Source organism: Glandiceps talaboti, chromosome 5 (assembly GCF_964340395.1).
Source record: "Glandiceps talaboti chromosome 5, keGlaTala1.1, whole genome shotgun sequence".
Classification (NCBI taxonomy): Eukaryota; Metazoa; Hemichordata; class Enteropneusta; family Spengelidae; genus Glandiceps; species Glandiceps talaboti.
The window spans coordinates 27,968,725-27,988,647 of NC_135553.1; the positions used below are offsets into that span (position 1 = coordinate 27,968,725).

The following is a 19,923-nucleotide window of genomic DNA, read 5'->3' on the forward strand; positions in this document are numbered from 1 at the left end:
GATATGTGTGGTATATTTCATTGGTATATGTGTGATGTATGTCACTGATATGTGTGATGTATGTCATTCAATAAGTGGTGTATGTCACTGATATGTGTGATGTATGTCATAGATATGTGTGGTATATTTCATTGGTATATGTGTGGTGTTTGTCATTGATATGTGTGATGTATGTCATTCAATAAGTGGTGTATGTCACTGATATGTGTGATGTATGTCATTCAATAAGACTGGTGTATGCCATTGATATGTGTAGTTTACATGTATGTCACTGATATGTGTGGTGTATGTCACTGATATGTGTGGTGTTTGTCATTGATATGTGTGGTGTTTGTCATTAGTCCCCGCCAGACGAAGTCCGGAACGGGGACTTATGGATTGGGTTCCGTCTGTCTGTGCGTCTGTGCGTCCGTCCGTCCGTCCGCAGCTGTTTCTTGAAGATACCTGGACCGATTTTTTTCAAACTTGGTACAGGGGCAACATACAATGGCATATACATATGCACGTCAATTTGTTTCATGATACGATCCAATATGGCCGCCGAGCAGCCATTTTGTTTGCAAATTTTCCCTGTCTAAAGCCATAACTCAGACATGCTTGAACAGATCTCATTCAAAGTTGGTATTAGGACAGTGTTCTGTGACATACATGTGCATATCCATTTTCATTGTGATACGATCCAATATGGCTGCCTGGCAGCCATTTTGTTTGCGATTTGTCCATGTCCAAAGCCATAACCCAGCATGCTTGAACAGATCTCATTCAAAGTTGGTATTAGGACAGTGTTCTATGACATACATGTGCATATCCATTTTCGTCGTGATACAATCCCCCATACCCGACCCATCCTTTATTGTTGTAGGCATGTTCCATGTCCAACAAGCAGACAAAACATATCTAAATCTGTTTGATTTAGGTTCACAAGTGTGATCAGAGTAGTGATAATTCCTTAAAACCCAATCATAGCGGGGACTATATCATTCTCAATGACTTGTTGATATGTGTGATGTATGTCATTCAATAAGTGGAGTATGTCACTGATATGTGTGATGTATGTCATATATATGTGTGGTGTTTGTCATTGATATGTGTGGTGTTTGTCATTGATATGTGTGATGTATGTCATTCAATAAGTGGAGTATGTCACTGATATGTGTGATGTATGTCATAGATATGTGTGGTGTTTGTCATTGATATGTGTGATGTATGTCATTCAATAAGTGGAGTATGTCACTGATATGTGTGATGTTTGTCATTGATATGTGTGGTGTTTGTCATTGATATGTGTGGTGTTTGTCATTGATATGTGTGGTGTTTGTCATTGATATGTGTGGTGTATGTCATTGATATGTGTGGTGTTTGTCATTGATATGTGTGGTGTTTGTCATTGATGTGTGTGGTGTTTGTCATTGATGTGTGTGGTGTACGTCGTTGATATGTGTGGTGTTTGTCATTGATGTGTGTGGTGTACGTCGTTGATATGTGTGGTGTATGTCATTGATATGTGTGGTGTATGTCATTGATATGTGTGGTGTATGTCATTGATATGTGTGGTGCTTCCGTTGTCATTGATGTGTGTGGTGTATGTCATTGATATGTGTGGTGTATGTCATTGATATGTGTATGGTGTATGTCATTGATATGTGTGGTGTATGTCATTGATATGTGTGGTGTATGTCATTGATATGTGTGGTGTTTGTCACTAATATATGTATTCAATAAGTGGTGTATATTGAACACATATTACCTGGCCTTGAGGGCTATAGCACCCGTTTATTACACTCGAGGGACTGTGAGTTACCAGAATCACATGCTATTTCCTGAGGGCAAAGGTAATGAACGGGTGCTATAGCCCGAATATAGGCCAGGCAATATGTGTTTTATAATATACCTCATGCTGTGAACTCGTGGTGGCAGACGACATCGTCAGAAGCTGCCATTTTGACTTGCTGTGAACGCGGTGGTCACGTGACCATGTAAAAGTTGATGGAACTATTTCCCTAGGGAAATAGTCATTCTGTTTTCCTATCACGTGACTGATTCTAGCGAATCATGGCACAGCATTATCACTAGCTATATTATAACATTGTATATGACAATTTTAGCAATATGCAGTGATATTTGTTGGTGTCCTCTTTGTCATAATTTATTTACTAAATGAACTCAAGATATTTTAATAATGGTGCTGTAAACTTGTGACAAGTTAATCAGGTCAATATTTCTCAATATATTTTCAATTCACTTAAATTTTAACATTTTATTTTCAGTCATTGATCAGTGTACACCCAATCCTTGTCAAAATGGCGGATACTGTATTTCACAACAGGGTTCTTGTACAGATTTCAGATGTAGTTGTCCAACATGTTATACTGGGATAATCTGTGCAGATAGTAAGTTATTTTGATTGATATCATGATTAATAAACATGCACAATGCATTTCTCAGGTATATATGTATGTATGTGTGTGTGTGTGTGGACAAACAGATGTGTGTCCATCTTTGTGTCCATCTATGTGTCCATCTATGTGTCCATCTGTGTGTCCATCTGTGTGTCCATCTTTGTGTCCATCTTTGTGTCCATCTATGTATCCACCTGTGTGTCCATCTTTGTGTCCATCTGTGTCCATCTGTGTGTCCATCTTTGTGTCCATCTGTGTGTCCATCTGTGTGTCCATATGTGTGTCCATCTGTGTGTCCATCTATGTGTCCATCTGTGTGTCCATCTGTGTGTCCATCTATGTATCCACCTGTGTGTCCATCTTTGTGTCCATCTGTGTGTCCATCTGTGTGTCCATCTTTGTATCCGTCTGTGTGTCTGTCTTTGTATCCATCTGTGTGTCCATCTATGTGTCCATCTGTGTGTCCATCTTTGTGTCCATCTGTGTGTCCATCTGTGTGTCCATATATGTGTCCATCTATGTGTCCATCTATGTGTCCATCTTTGTATCCGTCTGTGTGTCTGGCTTTGTATCCATCTGTGTGTCCATGTATGTGTCCATCTGTGTGTCCATCTGTGTGTCCATCTGTGTGTCCATCTGTGTGTCCATCTGTGTGTCCATCTGTGTGTCCATCTTTGTATCCGTCTTTGTGTCCATCTATGTGTCCATCTGTGTGTCCATCTGTGTGTCTGTCTTTGTATCCATCTGTGTGTCCATCTGTGTGTCCATCTGTGTGTCCATCTTTGTATCCGTCTGTGTGTCTGTCTTTGTATCCATCTGTGTGTCCATCTATGTGTCCATCTGTGTGTCCATCTGTGTGTCCATCTATGTGTCCATCTGTGTGTCCATCTGTGTGTCCATCTATGTATCCACCTGTGTGTCCATCTTTGTGTCCATCTGTGTGTCCATCTGTGTGTCCATCTTTGTATCCGTCTGTGTGTCTGTCTTTGTATCCATCTGTGTGTCCATCTATGTGTCCATCTGTGTGTCCATCTTTGTGTCCATCTGTGTGTCCATCTGTGTGTCCATATATGTGTCCATCTATGTGTCCATCTATGTGTCCATCTTTGTATCCGTCTGTGTGTCTGGCTTTGTATCCATCTGTGTGTCCATGTATGTGTCCATCTGTGTGTCCATCTGTGTGTCCATCTGTGTGTCCATCTGTGTGTCCATCTGTGTGTCCATCTTTGTATCCGTCTTTGTGTCCATCTATGTGTCCATCTGTGTGTCCATCTGTGTGTCTGTCTTTGTATCCATCTGTGTGTCCATCTGTGTGTCCATCTGTGTGTCCATCTTTGTATCCGTCTGTGTGTCTGTCTTTGTATCCATCTGTGTGTCCATCTATGTGTCCATCTGTGTGTCCATCTGTGTGTCCATCTTTGTGTCCATCTATGTGTCCATCTGTGTGTCCATCTGTGTGTCTGTCTTTGTATCCATCTGTGTGTCCATCTGTGTGTCCATCTGTGTGTCCATCTTTGTATCCGTCTGTGTGTCTGTCTTTGTATCCATCTGTGTGTCCATCTATGTGTCCATCTGTGTGTCCATCTGTGTGTCCATCTTTGTGTCCATCTGTGTGTCCATCTGTGTGTCCATCTATGTATCCATCCGTGTGTCCATCTGTGTATCCGTCTTTGTGTCCATCTATGTGTCCATCTGTGTGTCCATCTGTGTGTCTGTCTTTGTATCCATCTGTGTGTCCATCTGTGTGTCCATCTATGTGTCCATCTGTGTGTCCATCTATGTGTCCATCTGTGTGTCCATCTGTGTGTCCATCTGTGTGTCCATCTGTGTATCCATCTTTGTGTCCATCTGTGTGTCCATCTGTGTGTCCATCTGTGTGTCCATCTTTGTATCCGTCTGTGTCTGTCTTTGTATCCATCTATGTGTCCATCTTTGTGTCCATCTGTGTGTCCATCTATGTGTCCATCTATGTGTCCATCTGTGTGTCCGTCTGTGTGTCCATCTGTGTGTCCATCTTTGTATCTGTCTGTGTGTCTGTCTTTGTATCCATCTTTGTGTCCATCTGTGTGTCCATCTATGTGTCCATCTGTGTGTCCATCTTTGTATCCGTCTGTGTGTCTGTCTTTGTATCAATCTGTGTGTCCATCTTTGTGTCCATCTGTGTGTCCATCTATGTGTCCATCTGTGTGTCCATCTATGTGTCCATCTGTGTGTCCATCTGTGTGTCCATCTGTGTATCCATCTTTGTGTCCATCTGTGTGTCCATCTGTGTGTCCATCTGTGTGTCCATCTTTGTATCCGTCTGTGTGTCTGTCTTTGTATCCATCTATGTGTCCATCTGTGTGTCCATCTATGTGTCCATCTATGTGTCCATCTGTGTGTCCATCTATGTGTCCATCTGTGTGTCCATCTTTGTATCCGTCTGTGTGTCTGTCTTTGTATCCATCTGTGTGTCCATCTATGTGTCCATCTGTGTGTCCATCTATGTGTCCATCTATGTATCCACCTGTGTGTCCATCTGTGTGTCTGTCTTTGTATCCATCTATGTGTCCATCTATGTGTCCATCTTTGTGTCCATCTTTGTATCTGTCTGTGTGTCTGTCTTTGTATCCATCTTTGTGTCCATCTGTGTGTCCATCTATGTGTCCATCTGTGTGTCCATCTATGTGTCCATCTGTGTGTCCATCTTTGTATCCGTCTGTGTGTCTGTCTTTGTGTCCATCTGTGTGTCCATCTATGTGTCCATCTGTGTGTCCATCTATGTGTCCATCTATGTATCCACCTGTGTGTCCATCTGTGTGTCTGTCTTTGTATCCATCTATGTGTCCATCTATGTGTCCATCTTTGTGTCCATCTTTGTATCTGTCTGTGTGTCTGTCTTTGTATCCATCTTTGTGTCCATCTGTGTGTCCATCTATGTGTCCATCTGTGTGTCCATCTATGTGTCCATCTGTGTGTCCATCTATGTGTCCATCTGTGTGTCCATCTGTGTGTCCATCTATGTATCCATCTGTGTGTCCATCTGTGTGTCCATCTATGTGTCCATCTTTGTGTCCATCTATGTGTCCATCTGTGTGTCCATCTATGTGTCCATCTGTGTGTCCATCTGTGTGTCCATCTGTGTGTCCATCTGTGTGTCCAGCTATGTGTCCATCTGTGTGTCTGTCTTTGTATCCATCTGTGTGTCCATCTTTGTATCCGTCTGTGTGTCTGTCTTTGTATCCATCTGTGTGTCCATCTATGTGTCCATCTGTGTGTCCATCTGTGTGTCCATCTTTGTATCCGTCTGTGTGTCTGTCTTTGTATCCATCTGTGTGTCCATCTGTGTATCCATCTGTGTGTCCATCTGTGTGTCCATCTTTGTATCCACCTGTGTGTCCATCTGTGTATCCATCTGTGTGTCCATCTTTGTGTCCATCTATGTGTCCATCTATGTATCCATCTATGTATCCATCTATGTATCCATCTGTGTCCATCTGTGTGTCCATCTTTGTATCCGTCTGTGTGTCTGTCTTTGTATCCATCTTTGTATCCATCTGTGTGTCCATCTATGTGTCCATCTGTGTGTCCATCTTTGTATCCGTCTGTGTGTCTGTCTTTGTATCCATCTGTGTGTCCATCTGTGTGTCCATCTATGTGTCCATATTTGTGTCCATCTGTGTGTCCATCTGTGTGTCCGTCTGTGTGTCCATCTGTGTATCCATCTTTGTGTCCATCTATGTGTCCATCTATGTATCCATCTATGTGTCCATCTATGTATCCATCTGTGTGTCTGTCTTTGTATCCATCTTTGTGTCCATCTATGTGTCCATCTATGTATCCATCTATGTGTCCATCTATGTATCCATCTGTGTGTCTGTCTTTGTATCCATCTATGTATCCATCTATGTGTCCATTTATGTATCCATCTGTGTGTCTGTCTTTGTATCCATCTTTGTGTCCATCTATGTGTCCATCTATGTGTCCATCTATGTATCCATCTGTGTGTCTGTCTTTGTATCCATCTATGTATCCATCTATGTGTCCATCTATGTATCCATCTGTGTGTCTGTCTTTGTATCCATCTATGTGTCCATCTATGTGTCCATCTATGTATCCATCCTTGTGTCTGTCTTTGTATCCATCTATGTATCCATGTATGTGTCCATCTATGTATCCATCTTTGTATCCATCTATGTGTCCATCTTTGTGTCCATCTTTGTGTCCATCTGTGTGTCCATCTATGTGTCCATCTATGTGTCCATCTATGTATCCATCTGTGTGTCTGTCTTTGTGTCCATCTATGTATCCATCTATGTATCCATCTTTGTATCCATCTGTGTGTCCATCTTTGTATCCGTCTGTGTGTCTGTCTTTGTGTCCATCTATGTGTCCATCTATGTGTCCATCTGTGTGTAATCATCATTTCTTAGACTTGCAATATCTGCTGGCACAAAGGTGACATATATGGGACATACACATGTCACCTTGACCACACGCGCGCACACACACACACACACACACACACACACACACACACACACACACACACACACACACACACACACACACACACACACACACACACACACACATGCATACACAGACATCATTATAAAACATAGCGTTTCTTTAATGATCACATGTATACCTAGCAACTATAACCCTGGCAATAACAACAGCCAAATTACATAGATGATAGATAGTACAGTGAAATGATTGTGCAGATGATTGGGATGGATTGGCATGTGGATAAACATTTTTGAAAAATTAGCACATAAACTGTACAGGTCAGCTACAATGCCATTGGTTTTATTTTCATTGTTTTTTGTTTGTAAATGTTTGCTGTCTCTGTTCTTTGTATCTATGTCACTTTGCCAGACATCGACCGTTTTACATGTACCATATAGAGTCAATGTTACTAAATAAGTTTTATAGGTTGCATTGCAAGACTTTTTAATTCTCAGTACCTGCAGTAGCATTTTATCTCATGCTAAAGAGTCAAAATAGGACAAGAAGGTTGACTTATTCTTTTGCGTGCCTATAGTAATGCATGTGGAACTGAAGTTATAGTGTCAACCAAGAAATCAAATCCAAAATTCTCATTATTTTTTAAGATGCACCTAGGCAGTAATATTCTATTTCAGGTACTGAGAATTATGTAAATAGCTGTGTAGTTGAATTTGTCAATCATATCGTGTGCACATGTTTAATTAATTTGTCATTGTCCATGTCCACTATAGTATTATAAATGCACCATTGATTTCTTTGACTCATCTGTAAGTGGCCATTGATAGGAAAATAAATAAATAAATTTATTGGTAACCAAATAATGTAAATACTATTCTTTATACCAATGCTTTGAATTTTTTATTTGTCCTTTTTTATATAATAATATTTTTTGTCTTATTCAGGAATTGATCCATGTTCAAGTCAACCATGTCGTAATGGTGGTACATGTCAGGCTGTTGGGTCTTCCTGTTTCCAGTACCAATGCACATGTCCAGGATGTTACACTGGTGCTACCTGTGAACAATGTAAGTTCTACAAAGGCAATTTCCCCTCATGCTCCAAAAACATTCTTAACTTTCTTCATCCTTGGACAATTTCAACTTTCGTATAAATGTATCTATATGTGCTTTTTAAGAAGTAAGAATATTTAGCAAATTGACATACCTGTGGAGTTTTTATTTTGAAGTGATACAGTTTTTGGCTCTTATTGTTACTAATACAAGGAGAGATGCAAAAGGTAACATTGATATACATGATAGTATTATTAAAAGGACCAGAATTTGAAACAAGCTCTCATATGGTAAAGTTTGAAAGATTTTGAGAATTTTACTTTTCACGGCTATTGATCCCAAGGCATACACATTGTTGGTTGTTACTGTCAGTTAGATAATCTATTATCTGCCTTAAGTACATTGTTGATTGTTACTCTCAGTTAGATAATCTATTATCTGCCTTAAGTACATTGTTGATTGTTACTCTCAGTTAGATAATCTATTATCTGCCTTAAGTACATTGTTGATTGTTACTCTCAGTTAGATAATCTATTATCTGCCTTAAGTACATTGTTGATTGTTACTCTCAGTTAGATAATCTATTATCTGCCTTAAGTACATTGTTGATTGTTACTCTCAGTTAGATAATCTATTATCTGCCTTAAGTACATTGTTGATTGTTACTCTCAGTTAGATAATCTATTATCTGCCTTAAGTACATTGTTGATTGTTACTCTCAGTTAGATAATCTATTATCTGCCTTAAGTACATTGTTGATTGTTACTCTCAGTTAGATAATCTATTATCTGCCTTAAGTACATTGTTGATTGTTACTCTCAGTTAGATAATCTATTATCTGCCTAAGTACATTGTTGATTGTTACTCTCAGTTAGATAATCTATTATCTGCCTTAAGTACATAGATAATCTATTATCTGCCTTAAGTACATTGTTGATTGTTACTCTCAGTTAGATAATCTATTATCTGCCTTAAGTACATTGTTGATTGTTACTCTCAGTTAGATAATCTATTATCTGCCTTAAGTACATTGTTGATTGTTACTCTCAGTTAGATAATCTATTATCTGCCTTAAGTACATTGTTGATTGTTACTCTCAGTTAGATAATCTATTATCTGCCTAAGTACATTGTTGATTGTTACTCTCAGTTAGATAATCTATTATCTGCCTTAAGTACATTGTTGATTGTTACTCTCAGTTAGATAATCTATTATCTGCCTTAAGTACATTGTTGATTGTTACTCTCAGTTAGATAATCTATTATCTGCCTTAAGTACATTGTTGATTGTTACTCTCAGTTAGATAATCTATTATCTGCCTTAAGTACATTGTTGATTGTTACTCTCAGTTAGATAATCTATTATCTGCCTAAGTACATTGTTGATTGTTACTCTCAGTTAGATAATCTATTATCTGCCTTAAGTACATTGTTGATTGTTACTCTCAGTTAGATAATCTATTATCTGCCTTAAGTACATTGTTGATTGTTACTCTCAGTTAGATAATCTATTATCTGCCTTAAGTACATTGTTGATTGTTACTCTCAGTTAGATAATCTATTATCTGCCTTAAGTACATTGTTGATTGTTACTCTCAGTTAGATAATCTATTATCTGCCTAAGTACATTGTTGATTGTTACTCTCAGTTAGATAATCTATTATCTGCCTTAAGTACATTGTTGATTGTTACTCTCAGTTAGATAATCTATTATCTGCCTTAAGTACATTGTTGATTGTTACTCTCAGTTAGAAAATCTTTTGGATAAAAATGAATTGTTGTGACTGAAAGCTTTTGAATTAAAGTAAACATTTGTGTAAAACACAAAGTGGAAAATATTTACCTGAAATAATTTCCTTGTCAAGAAATTGAACTACTGTCAAAACATGTGACCTTATGAACACATGAGACAAATAAATTTGTAATTTGTTTCTATTTCAGTGCTAGATCCATGCTCAACAAATCGCTGTTTGAATGGTGCAACTTGCATCCAAGACACCTGTACTTCACGTACTTGTGTGTGTACAGGTTGTTATACTGGAACATCATGTGAAACATTACAAAACCCATGCCAACCAAGTCGGTGTCTAAATGGAGGAGTTTGTTCAGCCATTGCCAACTCCTGTACTGACTTCCAATGTACTTGTCCTCAGTGTTATACAGGAACCTTCTGTGGAGAGCGTAAGTTTATTTTCCAACAAAATTGCTACAACTATGGAAATCAAGCTATAGGCAAACTAAAGCTATTTTTACAACATGTTTATATAAGCCACAAATGGACATTGATTTAATTACATTCACAGTATGTGGAGTCTCTGATACCAAGTTTTCCTTACTTGGATAGACATTCAAGCTCACTTAGTGCTTAATTCTATCGTTATTACAGGATGGTTATATACACATATCCAAGACCCACTTGTGTAATCTACCACATGTAGCAACAGTATATTTAGGACGTGTCAGTGTCTATTGTAGTTTGCCGATAGTATACTTTCCATAGTATTGAATAAAATCTTCTTTGTACATCTTCAATAGTATTTGTTACATGATATGTATGCATCATTCCTTAAATACTTTTTCTTTCAACTTGTTTATACTCTGCTTTTCAGTGAAATCAGCTGATTAAATTACAAAATTACATTTTATAATTACCACTGCTGACATCAGACCATCGACAAATGGAACATGTTATGAAGAGATTAAAAGTAAACAAATGAATTGGATTAATAACTTTGGCTCAGCATGCAGGAACAGAAAAGACTTGTATTACATTTCATAGCTTGATAAGAACACTTTTGTAGCCTCTGTATGTGTGCATGAAATGTCAGGGGAATATCAAATTTGTTAGTGAACATGAACTATTATGTAAAGAGGCCATAAAACTATTCTTATGAAATGGTGAAATATTATATAAGTCTCTGTACTTCCAACATGATGTGCCAAGTGTTATTAATCCAATCCAATTCAGTTGTTTACTTTATCTGTTTGTAACAGGTTCCATTTGTCCATGGTCTGATGTCAGCAATTGCATAGTATATGTAATGTAGTGAATCAGATTCTTATTCTCTTAAGTTTCTAAACTTTGAAGACAATATTATAATATAGAAATTGAAACTGGTAAAGTAGTAAGTACAGTACTTTTAATTGGATACACAGACAGTAATGATGTTTTATAGTAAAGCCCCTTTTGGTAACTTTTGTTATGTCATAACTAAGTCCCTCTAACTTTATGTTTACTGTTAAATGGTATGTTGCAGGGTTTGATGAGACTCACAATATGCAAATTTCACCTTCTGGGTATTTATCTACCAGCAAAATCTGGGCTTTTTTCATTATTTATGAATAAAATATTTAACAAAACTACAACTATGTTTTGTATGAATGATGAGAAATAGTTGGACTGAGTAAGCGATTGTGAAATAATTGGACTGAGTAAGCGATTGTGAAATAGTTGGGTGAACTCATAGAACCCTGTGGACTACTAGTAACCGAAAAAATGATACTTTATATCAAACTTTGATATGAAATGATAAAGCATGTTTTGTTTTTTAACTGACAATTTGTTTCACTGTTTATTGTTAGGTTTAAATCCATGTCAGCCTAATCCTTGCCAGAATGGTGGTTTTTGTGGAGAGTTAACCTGCACCCAATATCGATGTCAGTGTCAGCAATGTTTTACTGGAGACACTTGCCAAACACGTAAGTTTCAGTTTTCAGCCTTGAAGCTAGTTTTTTTTAGCCTGTTATACCTTACATGGACCTTAATGGTTCAAAATTATATGCATGCCAGTCGATCATTTTCAGCTGATAAACTGAAATTATATTTTGTATTGCAGGACTTGATCAGTGTGCACCAAATCCATGCTCCAATGGAGGAACCTGTGTTCCTCAACCAGGGTCTTGTACATCATACACATGTTCATGTCCAGGTTGTTACACCGGATTTTTATGTGACACACGTGAGTGAAAAACTATAGTTCAGTTTATCTCCACAGCAAAACAACACAAACAGGAAAGTACTATGATTGCTACATGTACATGCACCTCAAATGAAACTGTATGAAGATGTTTTGAAGTCCAAGTCAACTCAGTGTGTCTTGGCCTAGGTATGAATAGGGGGGAAGGTGGGGAGGGGGAGAAAGCTAATTGGCCAGGGATTGATGTCATGTTTGTAGTGGATGATCAAGTTGAAACTAGACATTGATAGACAGAAGTTATAAGATGCATAATTTCCTCTGTTCAATGTCATTTAAAGTGGACTAGCTACAACTGTAATGTTTTTCCAAACCTTTGTTTGTAATGACTTAAGTTACTTTCTCGTATACCATAAGTTATATTTCTTCCGCTACACTTTGAAATTGAATCATAGCGTAGGCATTTCTATGTATTGAATCATAGAGTAGATATTGCTATACATCTTAAAGTTATATTGAATCATAGAGTATATATTTCTATGTATTGAATCATAGAGTAGATATTTCTATGTATTGAATCATAGAATAGATATTGCTATACATATTAAAGTTATATTGAATCACAGAGTAGATATTGCTACACATATTAAAGTTATATTGAATCACAGAGTAGATATTGCTAAACATACAGTATTAAAGTTATATTAAATCATAGAGTAGATATTGTATACATATTAAAGTTATATTAAATCATAGAGTAGATATTGTATACATATTAAAGTTATATTGAATCATATGTATTGAATCACAGCGTAAATATTGCTACACATATTAAAGTTATATTGAATCATAGAGTAGATATTGTTACACATATTAAAGTTACATTGAATCATAGAGTAGATATTGTTACACATATTAAAGTTATATTGAATCACAGAGTAGATATTTATTGTTACACATATTAAAGTTATATTGAATCACAGTAGATATTGTTACACATATTAAAGTTATATTGAATCATAGAGTAGATATTGTTACACATATTAAAGTTATATTGAATCACAGAGTAGATATTTATTGTTACACATATTAAAGTTATATTGAATCACAGTAGATATTGTTACACATATTAAAGTTATATTGAATCATAGAGTAGATATTGTTACACATATTAAAGTTATATTGAATCACAGAGTAGATATTGCTACACATATTAAAGTTATATTGAATCATAGAGTAGATATTGTTACACATATTAAAGTTATATTGAATCACAGAGTATATATTGCTACACATATTAAAGTTATATTGAATCATAGAGTAGATATTGCTATACATATTAAAGTTATATTGAATCACAGAGTATATATTGCTACACATATTAAAGTTATATTGAATCATATGTATTGAATCATAGAGTAGATGTTTCTATGTATTGAATCATAGAGTAAATATTGCTATACATGATGTTATAAAATTACTAGATGTATAGTTTATATTTCAGACAGTAATTAACAACACAATATATGTAGTGTTGAGGGCCATATCTTTGGACATAGGAGACTTGTATTTTGAAGCTTGTAGTTGGCACACAATCTAGACTTATCTTACAAACAACACAACTATATTGTACTATATTTCACTTTTTTTTTTTTTTTAAATTTTGACAGTTTTGAATCCATGTCAACCCAATCCATGTTTGAATAATGGTCAGTGTAGTCAAGACTCCTGTACCCAGTATACTTGTAATTGTCCAGGATGTTATGATGGTGTTGCCTGTGAAAGATGTAAGTCTATGATATTTGACATTATTTCCCAGTCAAGAAATACACCAAATGACTTGAGGAGCCTTAATTTGTCACTATGATTCATCAAAAGTCAAGTGGTGTCAAAACCCTTATGTCACTTATCTAATATTTCCTTATTGAAATGTAGCCACTTCTGTCAGCATAATTTATGAAAAAATGAGAGAAATAAATGGCAATTTGGAACATTTTGACTGATATTTAGAGCACTGCAAAACCAATGATATAGAGACATGATAATCATATTGAATTCTTATAAAGCGCATTACATTAAATAATAATCACAATGTGCTATACAACTGATTGGAAAAACAAAGTTAACATAAAAGATAATTAAAATACACTATTTGAAAAAAGAACCGTTAAAACTGTTTAAAATGTCCCGATATTAGAAACCTACTAGTAAAAAGGTTCACATGCAAAAAAGGTAAAATATGTAAAATAACTAATTATAAAATGACTTTAGGTAAGTTTTCAAACTGCTTTTAAAACTGTTGAATGAAGAAGCAGCTCGGATTGGTTATGGCAAGACATTGCATAGATGAGGGACACGATTACCATAATACATACATGTAGTACTGCCAATAGGCTAGTGTAAATTAATGTTACCATTAGACTGAGAATGAAGGGTACGACCAGTGGCTCATTTTGTCAGCTATTCACTTAAATAAGATGGTGCAATTCCATTTATAACTTTAAAAGTAATACATAAATTTTGAATTCAATTTGCTGTTGAACAGAAAGCCAGTGTAAATCATGCAGAATTGGAGTAACATGGTCACATTTTTTCTTTCTGGTGACAAGTCAGGCCACTCAGTTTTGAATGATTTGGAGTTTGTGAATGTCATATAAAGGAAGACCATAAAGTAAACTATTACAGTAATCTAATTGAGATGTTGTGAAGGCATGAACAAGTTTCTCAGTAGAAGTTTGATCCAGCATGTTGCGAATTTTTCCAATCTTCCAAAGCAAAAAGGAGGCAGCTTTGCAAACATTCACAGCATGATATTACTTGGTAGCAGCTGCATTGTTGAAATCTGAATGACCACAGAGTGTGGGGTATAAATTCCATGGTTTTTGTTTTAACATGTTCAACTTGCAACTTGGCTTGCATGAAGTATAGTGAACAATAGCATATGAAAATCATCTATCAAAACTAATATTAAAATACTTGTTCTTGCAAACTAAAATGGTGTGCCCCTTTTCACATTTACTGATTATTCTCAACTGTAGATTCTGGAATGTGTTGAATCATGAAAAGTACAATGTATGGTACAGCCATTGTTATGTAAACATATGGAAATATTCATTTTGGTACAGCCATTGTTATGTAAAAATATGGAAATATTCATTTTGGTACAAGCATTGTTATGAGAGTGCATGATCATGATATTAACATCTGATGCCCATCTATACCAAATTGAATTGATTGAATGATTGATTAATTGATTGATTGATTGATTAATTGATAGATTGATAGATTGATTGATTAATTGATAGATTGATTGACTAATTGATAGATTAATTGATAGATTGATTGACTAATTGATAGATTGATTGATTAATTGATTGAATGATTGACTAATTGATAGATTGATTGATTAATTGATAGATTGATGATCATACATTGATTGAATGATTATTTTATTGATTTATTTCATTGATTCGTTGATTAACCAAAACATACCTTTGTAATTAATTAATCCATTAGTTTACCTAAATTTATTCATTACTTGTTCATTCATTCATTCATTCATTTGATTGTTTTCAGTGTTGGATCCATGCCAACCAAACCGTTGTCTGAATGGAGGTCAATGTAATGCAATCCCAGGATCATGTACCGACTTCACCTGTCAGTGCAACGGCTGTTTTGAGGGAGATTTCTGTGAAACACGTAAGAAAATGGGCTTGTCATAATTGATAAAAAAAATTATAACATAAGACAATGTGACACAACACGTCATGACATGAAACGAAACAACACGACGCTACACAACGCAACACAGTGTGACACCACACAATACATCAACAACACAACACAACACAACACAACACAGTGTGACACAACACAACAGAATACAAAACAATACAACATAACAACACAACACAACATAACACAATGCAAGACAAGACAACACATGTTTGAAGTACCTTAACGGATATTGATTGGTGATGAGAGTACTTTAATAGGGTTAAGACATTAGTATTGTCACAGTCTGTCAGGTTCTAGCAAACGGGACACTTGAATGCAATCCATTGTAGCAAACAGGACACTTGAATGCAATCCATTCTAGTAAACGGGACACTTGAATGCAATCCATTGTAGCAATCTGGACATTTGAATGCAATCCATTGTAGCAAACAGGACACTTGAAAGTTGAATGCAATCCATTGTAGCAATCAGGACACTTGAATGCAATCCATTGTAGCAATCAGGACACTTGAATGCAATCCATTGTAGCAAACAGGACACTTGAATGCAATCCATTGTAGCAAACAGGACACTTGAATGCAATCCATTGTAGCAATCAGGACACTTGAATGCAATCCATTGTAGCAAACAGGACACTTGAATGCAATCCATTGTAATATTGCTGCACTATATGCCCTTTAATGTTATACTGTTTTTGTTTATTGACAGCACAACAACCATGTCAACCAAATCCATGTCAGAATAATGGAAACTGTATCCAATTGTCATGTACAACATTTAACTGTCAGTGTCAGAACTGCTTTGTTGGAGATAACTGTGAAACAAGTAAGTACTGTCAACTTTTACTCTCAGTCATTGTTTTGTTTTAAGTTTTATAAACCACTGGAAATCCGAATGTTTGAATTTGCAAAATATAGTCAACTCCAAAACACGGTTGTCTCACATTCAGATTTTGATAACCAACAGAATTGTCACTGTTGTCTTTCTGAATGCCAATTTTCATCAGATGTGAATTTTTTTGTTGTCAACGGAGATTGCAATTTTATAATTTTTTCCACAGACTTCCTTGGAAAACATGTAGGCTTTTTGCAAGGAAAGTATGCTAAGGAAAATATAAAATTATGGACCTGTTATATCTGCATGAACAATTGAATAGGCGTAAAAAAAAGAAATTTACCGGTTATAATTTTTGTACAGACTGACAAACTCCATGCCAGTGATAACTTAAAGTTGAAAGTCCTTTATCCAAAGCATGTGTTTGATTTAGTTGTTGGTACATTTTTATTCAAAATTTTATATTTTTCTTTCAGTACTTTTATTACATACATGTATTACTCAAACTTAATAATTGTTGATTTTGAAATGTTTTAAAATATAACTTGTAGAGAAAGTTAATAGATAGGAAAATTGAAGATGCATAATACCCAGTATTTTAATGTATAGGAAATGATGTAATAACAGAAATGAAAAAAAACACTAATGATGTACATAAAATGTTTTTCATTGACACCAGGATTGGACCAGTGTTCACCAAATCCATGTCAAAATGGTGGTTTTTGTCAACCCACTCCAGGTTCATGTACGCTGTATTCATGTTTCTGTCTGACCTGCTATACTGGTGATAACTGTGAATCAGGTGTGTTATGTTTTTATTCAACTGATTGCAAACAGCCTATAAAAGTATATCTTCACTTTAATGTACATTGTATGTCAGTGCTCAGAAAGACGAAACTTAAAGATAGTTTAGTTTTGCCACCAGGAGTTTTTAAAGTAGCTTTTATGCCCTAGTCCACTTATCAAAGACAAAAAATTGATGTTTAGTTTGACAATCACTAGTGCCATTTTAGTTTGACTATCACTAGTGCTGTTTTAGTTTGACTATCACTAGTGCTGTTTTAGTTTGACTATCACTAGTGCTGTTTTAGTTTGACAATCACTAGTGCTGTTTTAGTTTGACAATCACTAGTGCTGTTTTAATTTGACAATCACTAGTGCTGTTTTAATTTGACTATCACTAGTGCTGTTTTAGTTTGACAATCACTAGTGCTGTTTTAGTTTGACAATCACTAGTGCTGTTTTAGTTTGACAATCACTAGTGCTGTTTTAGTTTGACAATCACTAGTGCTGTTTTAGTTTGACAATCACTAGTGCTGTTTTAATTTGACTATCACTAGTGCTGTTTTAGTTTGACAATCACTAGTGCTGTTTTAGTTTGACAATCACTAGTGCTGTTTTAGTTTGACAATCACTAGTGCCATTTTAGTTTGACCATTATGAGAGCTGTTTAAAGTTATTTTTGTAATTTTTTGACCATATGCTTTTGCAATATCAGTTGAATGTTGAGGCAAATGCAATATTCAATATTCTCTCTCATTAGTTTTTTTGGATCACTTTCATGTTATATTTGTACTTTTTATTTTCCAGAAATTGATCAGTGTGTTCCCAATCCATGTATGAATGGTGGTGTCTGTTCCAAAGTGCCTGGTTCTTGTTTTGTATACAATTGTGAATGTCCAGGCTGTTACATAGGCACGACTTGCCAAACATGTAAGTAGACTGACATTATAGTGTTACTTCTTAAGTATCTATATTAAACATGCTAAAGTCTTAGTTACCAAATTTTTGATTTTGGGCAAAAATAGTGCTAGGGGTCGCAGGTGGTGCTACTTTGGTGCTACATTTTGTCAGTATTGTCATGGGTATACTGCAGTGGGTTATTGTCATGGGTGTACTGCAGTGGGTTATTGTCATGGGTGTACTACAGTGGGTTATTGTCATGGATGTACTACAGTGGGTTATTGTCATGGGTGTACAGCAGTGGGTTATTGTCATGGGTGTACTGCAGTGGGTTATTGTCATGGGTGTACAGCAGTGGGTTACTGTCATGGGTGTACTGCAGTGGGTTATTGTCATGGGTGTACTACAGTGGGTTATTGTCATGGGTGTACTGCAGTGGGTTATTGTCATGAGTGTACTGTAGTGGGTTATTGTCATGGGTGTACTACAGTGGGTTATTGTCATGGGTGTACTGCAATAGGTTATTGTCATGGGTGTACTGCAGTGGGTTATTGTCATGGGTGTACTACAGTGGGTTATTGTCATGGGTGTACTACAGTGGGTTATTGTCATGTGTCCTGGAAGAGACTACATGTAGTCTAGCTAATAGACTGGGTTTTAAATCTTCTGAAAGGTGCAATTATAACGATAGCCTGAATGACCCTCACCTTGAGCTTGATTGCACCTTTCAGAAGAAAGCCAGAGGTCTATCAGCTAGGGCTAAAGCTCTCACTTGCGACCTTTGGTCACCTTCACATTGAGCAGAATAGCCCGAGGTGGTCTAGCAGCAAGACTAGGAAGAGACTGGCAAAATGACCTTGAGAGAAACAGCCGGGTCTTGATGCCAGCTGGTTTAAATTCGACTTCCTTTGCTGTAAACACACTCAGTGTAATGGTTTCCTTCAACCTGTGTTATCCAAGGTTTTGACATTGTTTACATCACACTGAAAACATCTCACACAGCATGTTGTAAAATGGAATTGTGTGATTGAATATACATGTAGAACCTTGATGATACAATGATCTTTTCGCAGTACAAGATCCATGTCAGCCAAACCGATGTGTCAATGGTGGCACATGTAGACCAGTAGGAACTTCCTGTACAGAGAGTACTTGTACTTGTCCTACATGTTACACTGGAAGCAGTTGCGAAAGATGTAAGTACATGTACTTGTGATTTGATTTGTAGTGTGTGTGTGTGTGTGTGTGTGTGTGTGTGTGTGTGTGTGTGTGTGTGTGTGTGTGTGTGTGTGTGTGTGTGTGTGTGTGTGTGTGTGTGTGTGTGTGTGTGTGTGTGTGTGTGTGTGTGTGTGTGTGTGTGTGTGTGTGTGGTGGGTGTCTGTCTGTATGTGTTCATGCGTACATGTGTGTATATATGTAAGTATGTGTGTCATTTCTGTCTGTCTCCGTTTCTGCCAGTCTGTCTGTCTGTCTGTCTGTCTGTTGTATGTCTGTGTGTATTACATTCCTACTTTCTCTATCAATGAACACATAATGACATCAGGAATGCTTATAAAAATAAGAGATATTTGTTCATTCAGCAAAATTTTCTTTATGTCTGAATAGTTATCAATCCTTGTGATACCAATCCATGTCAAAATGGTGGCTATTGTCAGCAACAACAAGGATCGTGTACAGAGTATACTTGTTCCTGTACTGGATGTTTCAGTGGTGATAATTGTGAAACTTGTAAGTTTATTTTGATTACAGTAAAACTGTTCAATTATATTTCAAAGTTTATATTTAAATACAAACATGACAAACCTCAAAAGATAATGCTTTCAAAGTTCACGTTTTATCAATGTTCTAGCCAGGC

The 19,923-nt window shown here is 36.3% G+C and overlaps 1 protein-coding gene across 1 annotated transcript in view; it reads left to right on the forward strand.

Annotated features, from left to right (window-relative positions):
* The window catches only part of LOC144435554 (uncharacterized), a 450,358-nt gene that overhangs the window by 20,848 nt on the left and 409,587 nt on the right, over positions 1–19,923 (forward strand). The window contains exons 16-27 of the mRNA XM_078124141.1: positions 2,268–2,390; positions 7,793–7,915; positions 9,841–10,080; positions 11,482–11,598; positions 11,736–11,858; positions 13,484–13,600; positions 15,390–15,512; positions 16,260–16,376; positions 17,065–17,187; positions 17,976–18,098; positions 19,142–19,264; positions 19,674–19,796. Of these exons, the coding sequence (XP_077980267.1) occupies positions 2,268–2,390; positions 7,793–7,915; positions 9,841–10,080; positions 11,482–11,598; positions 11,736–11,858; positions 13,484–13,600; positions 15,390–15,512; positions 16,260–16,376; positions 17,065–17,187; positions 17,976–18,098; positions 19,142–19,264; positions 19,674–19,796 (1,575 nt within the window). The remainder of the gene's footprint in view (positions 1–2,267; positions 2,391–7,792; positions 7,916–9,840; positions 10,081–11,481; positions 11,599–11,735; positions 11,859–13,483; positions 13,601–15,389; positions 15,513–16,259; positions 16,377–17,064; positions 17,188–17,975; positions 18,099–19,141; positions 19,265–19,673; positions 19,797–19,923) is intronic.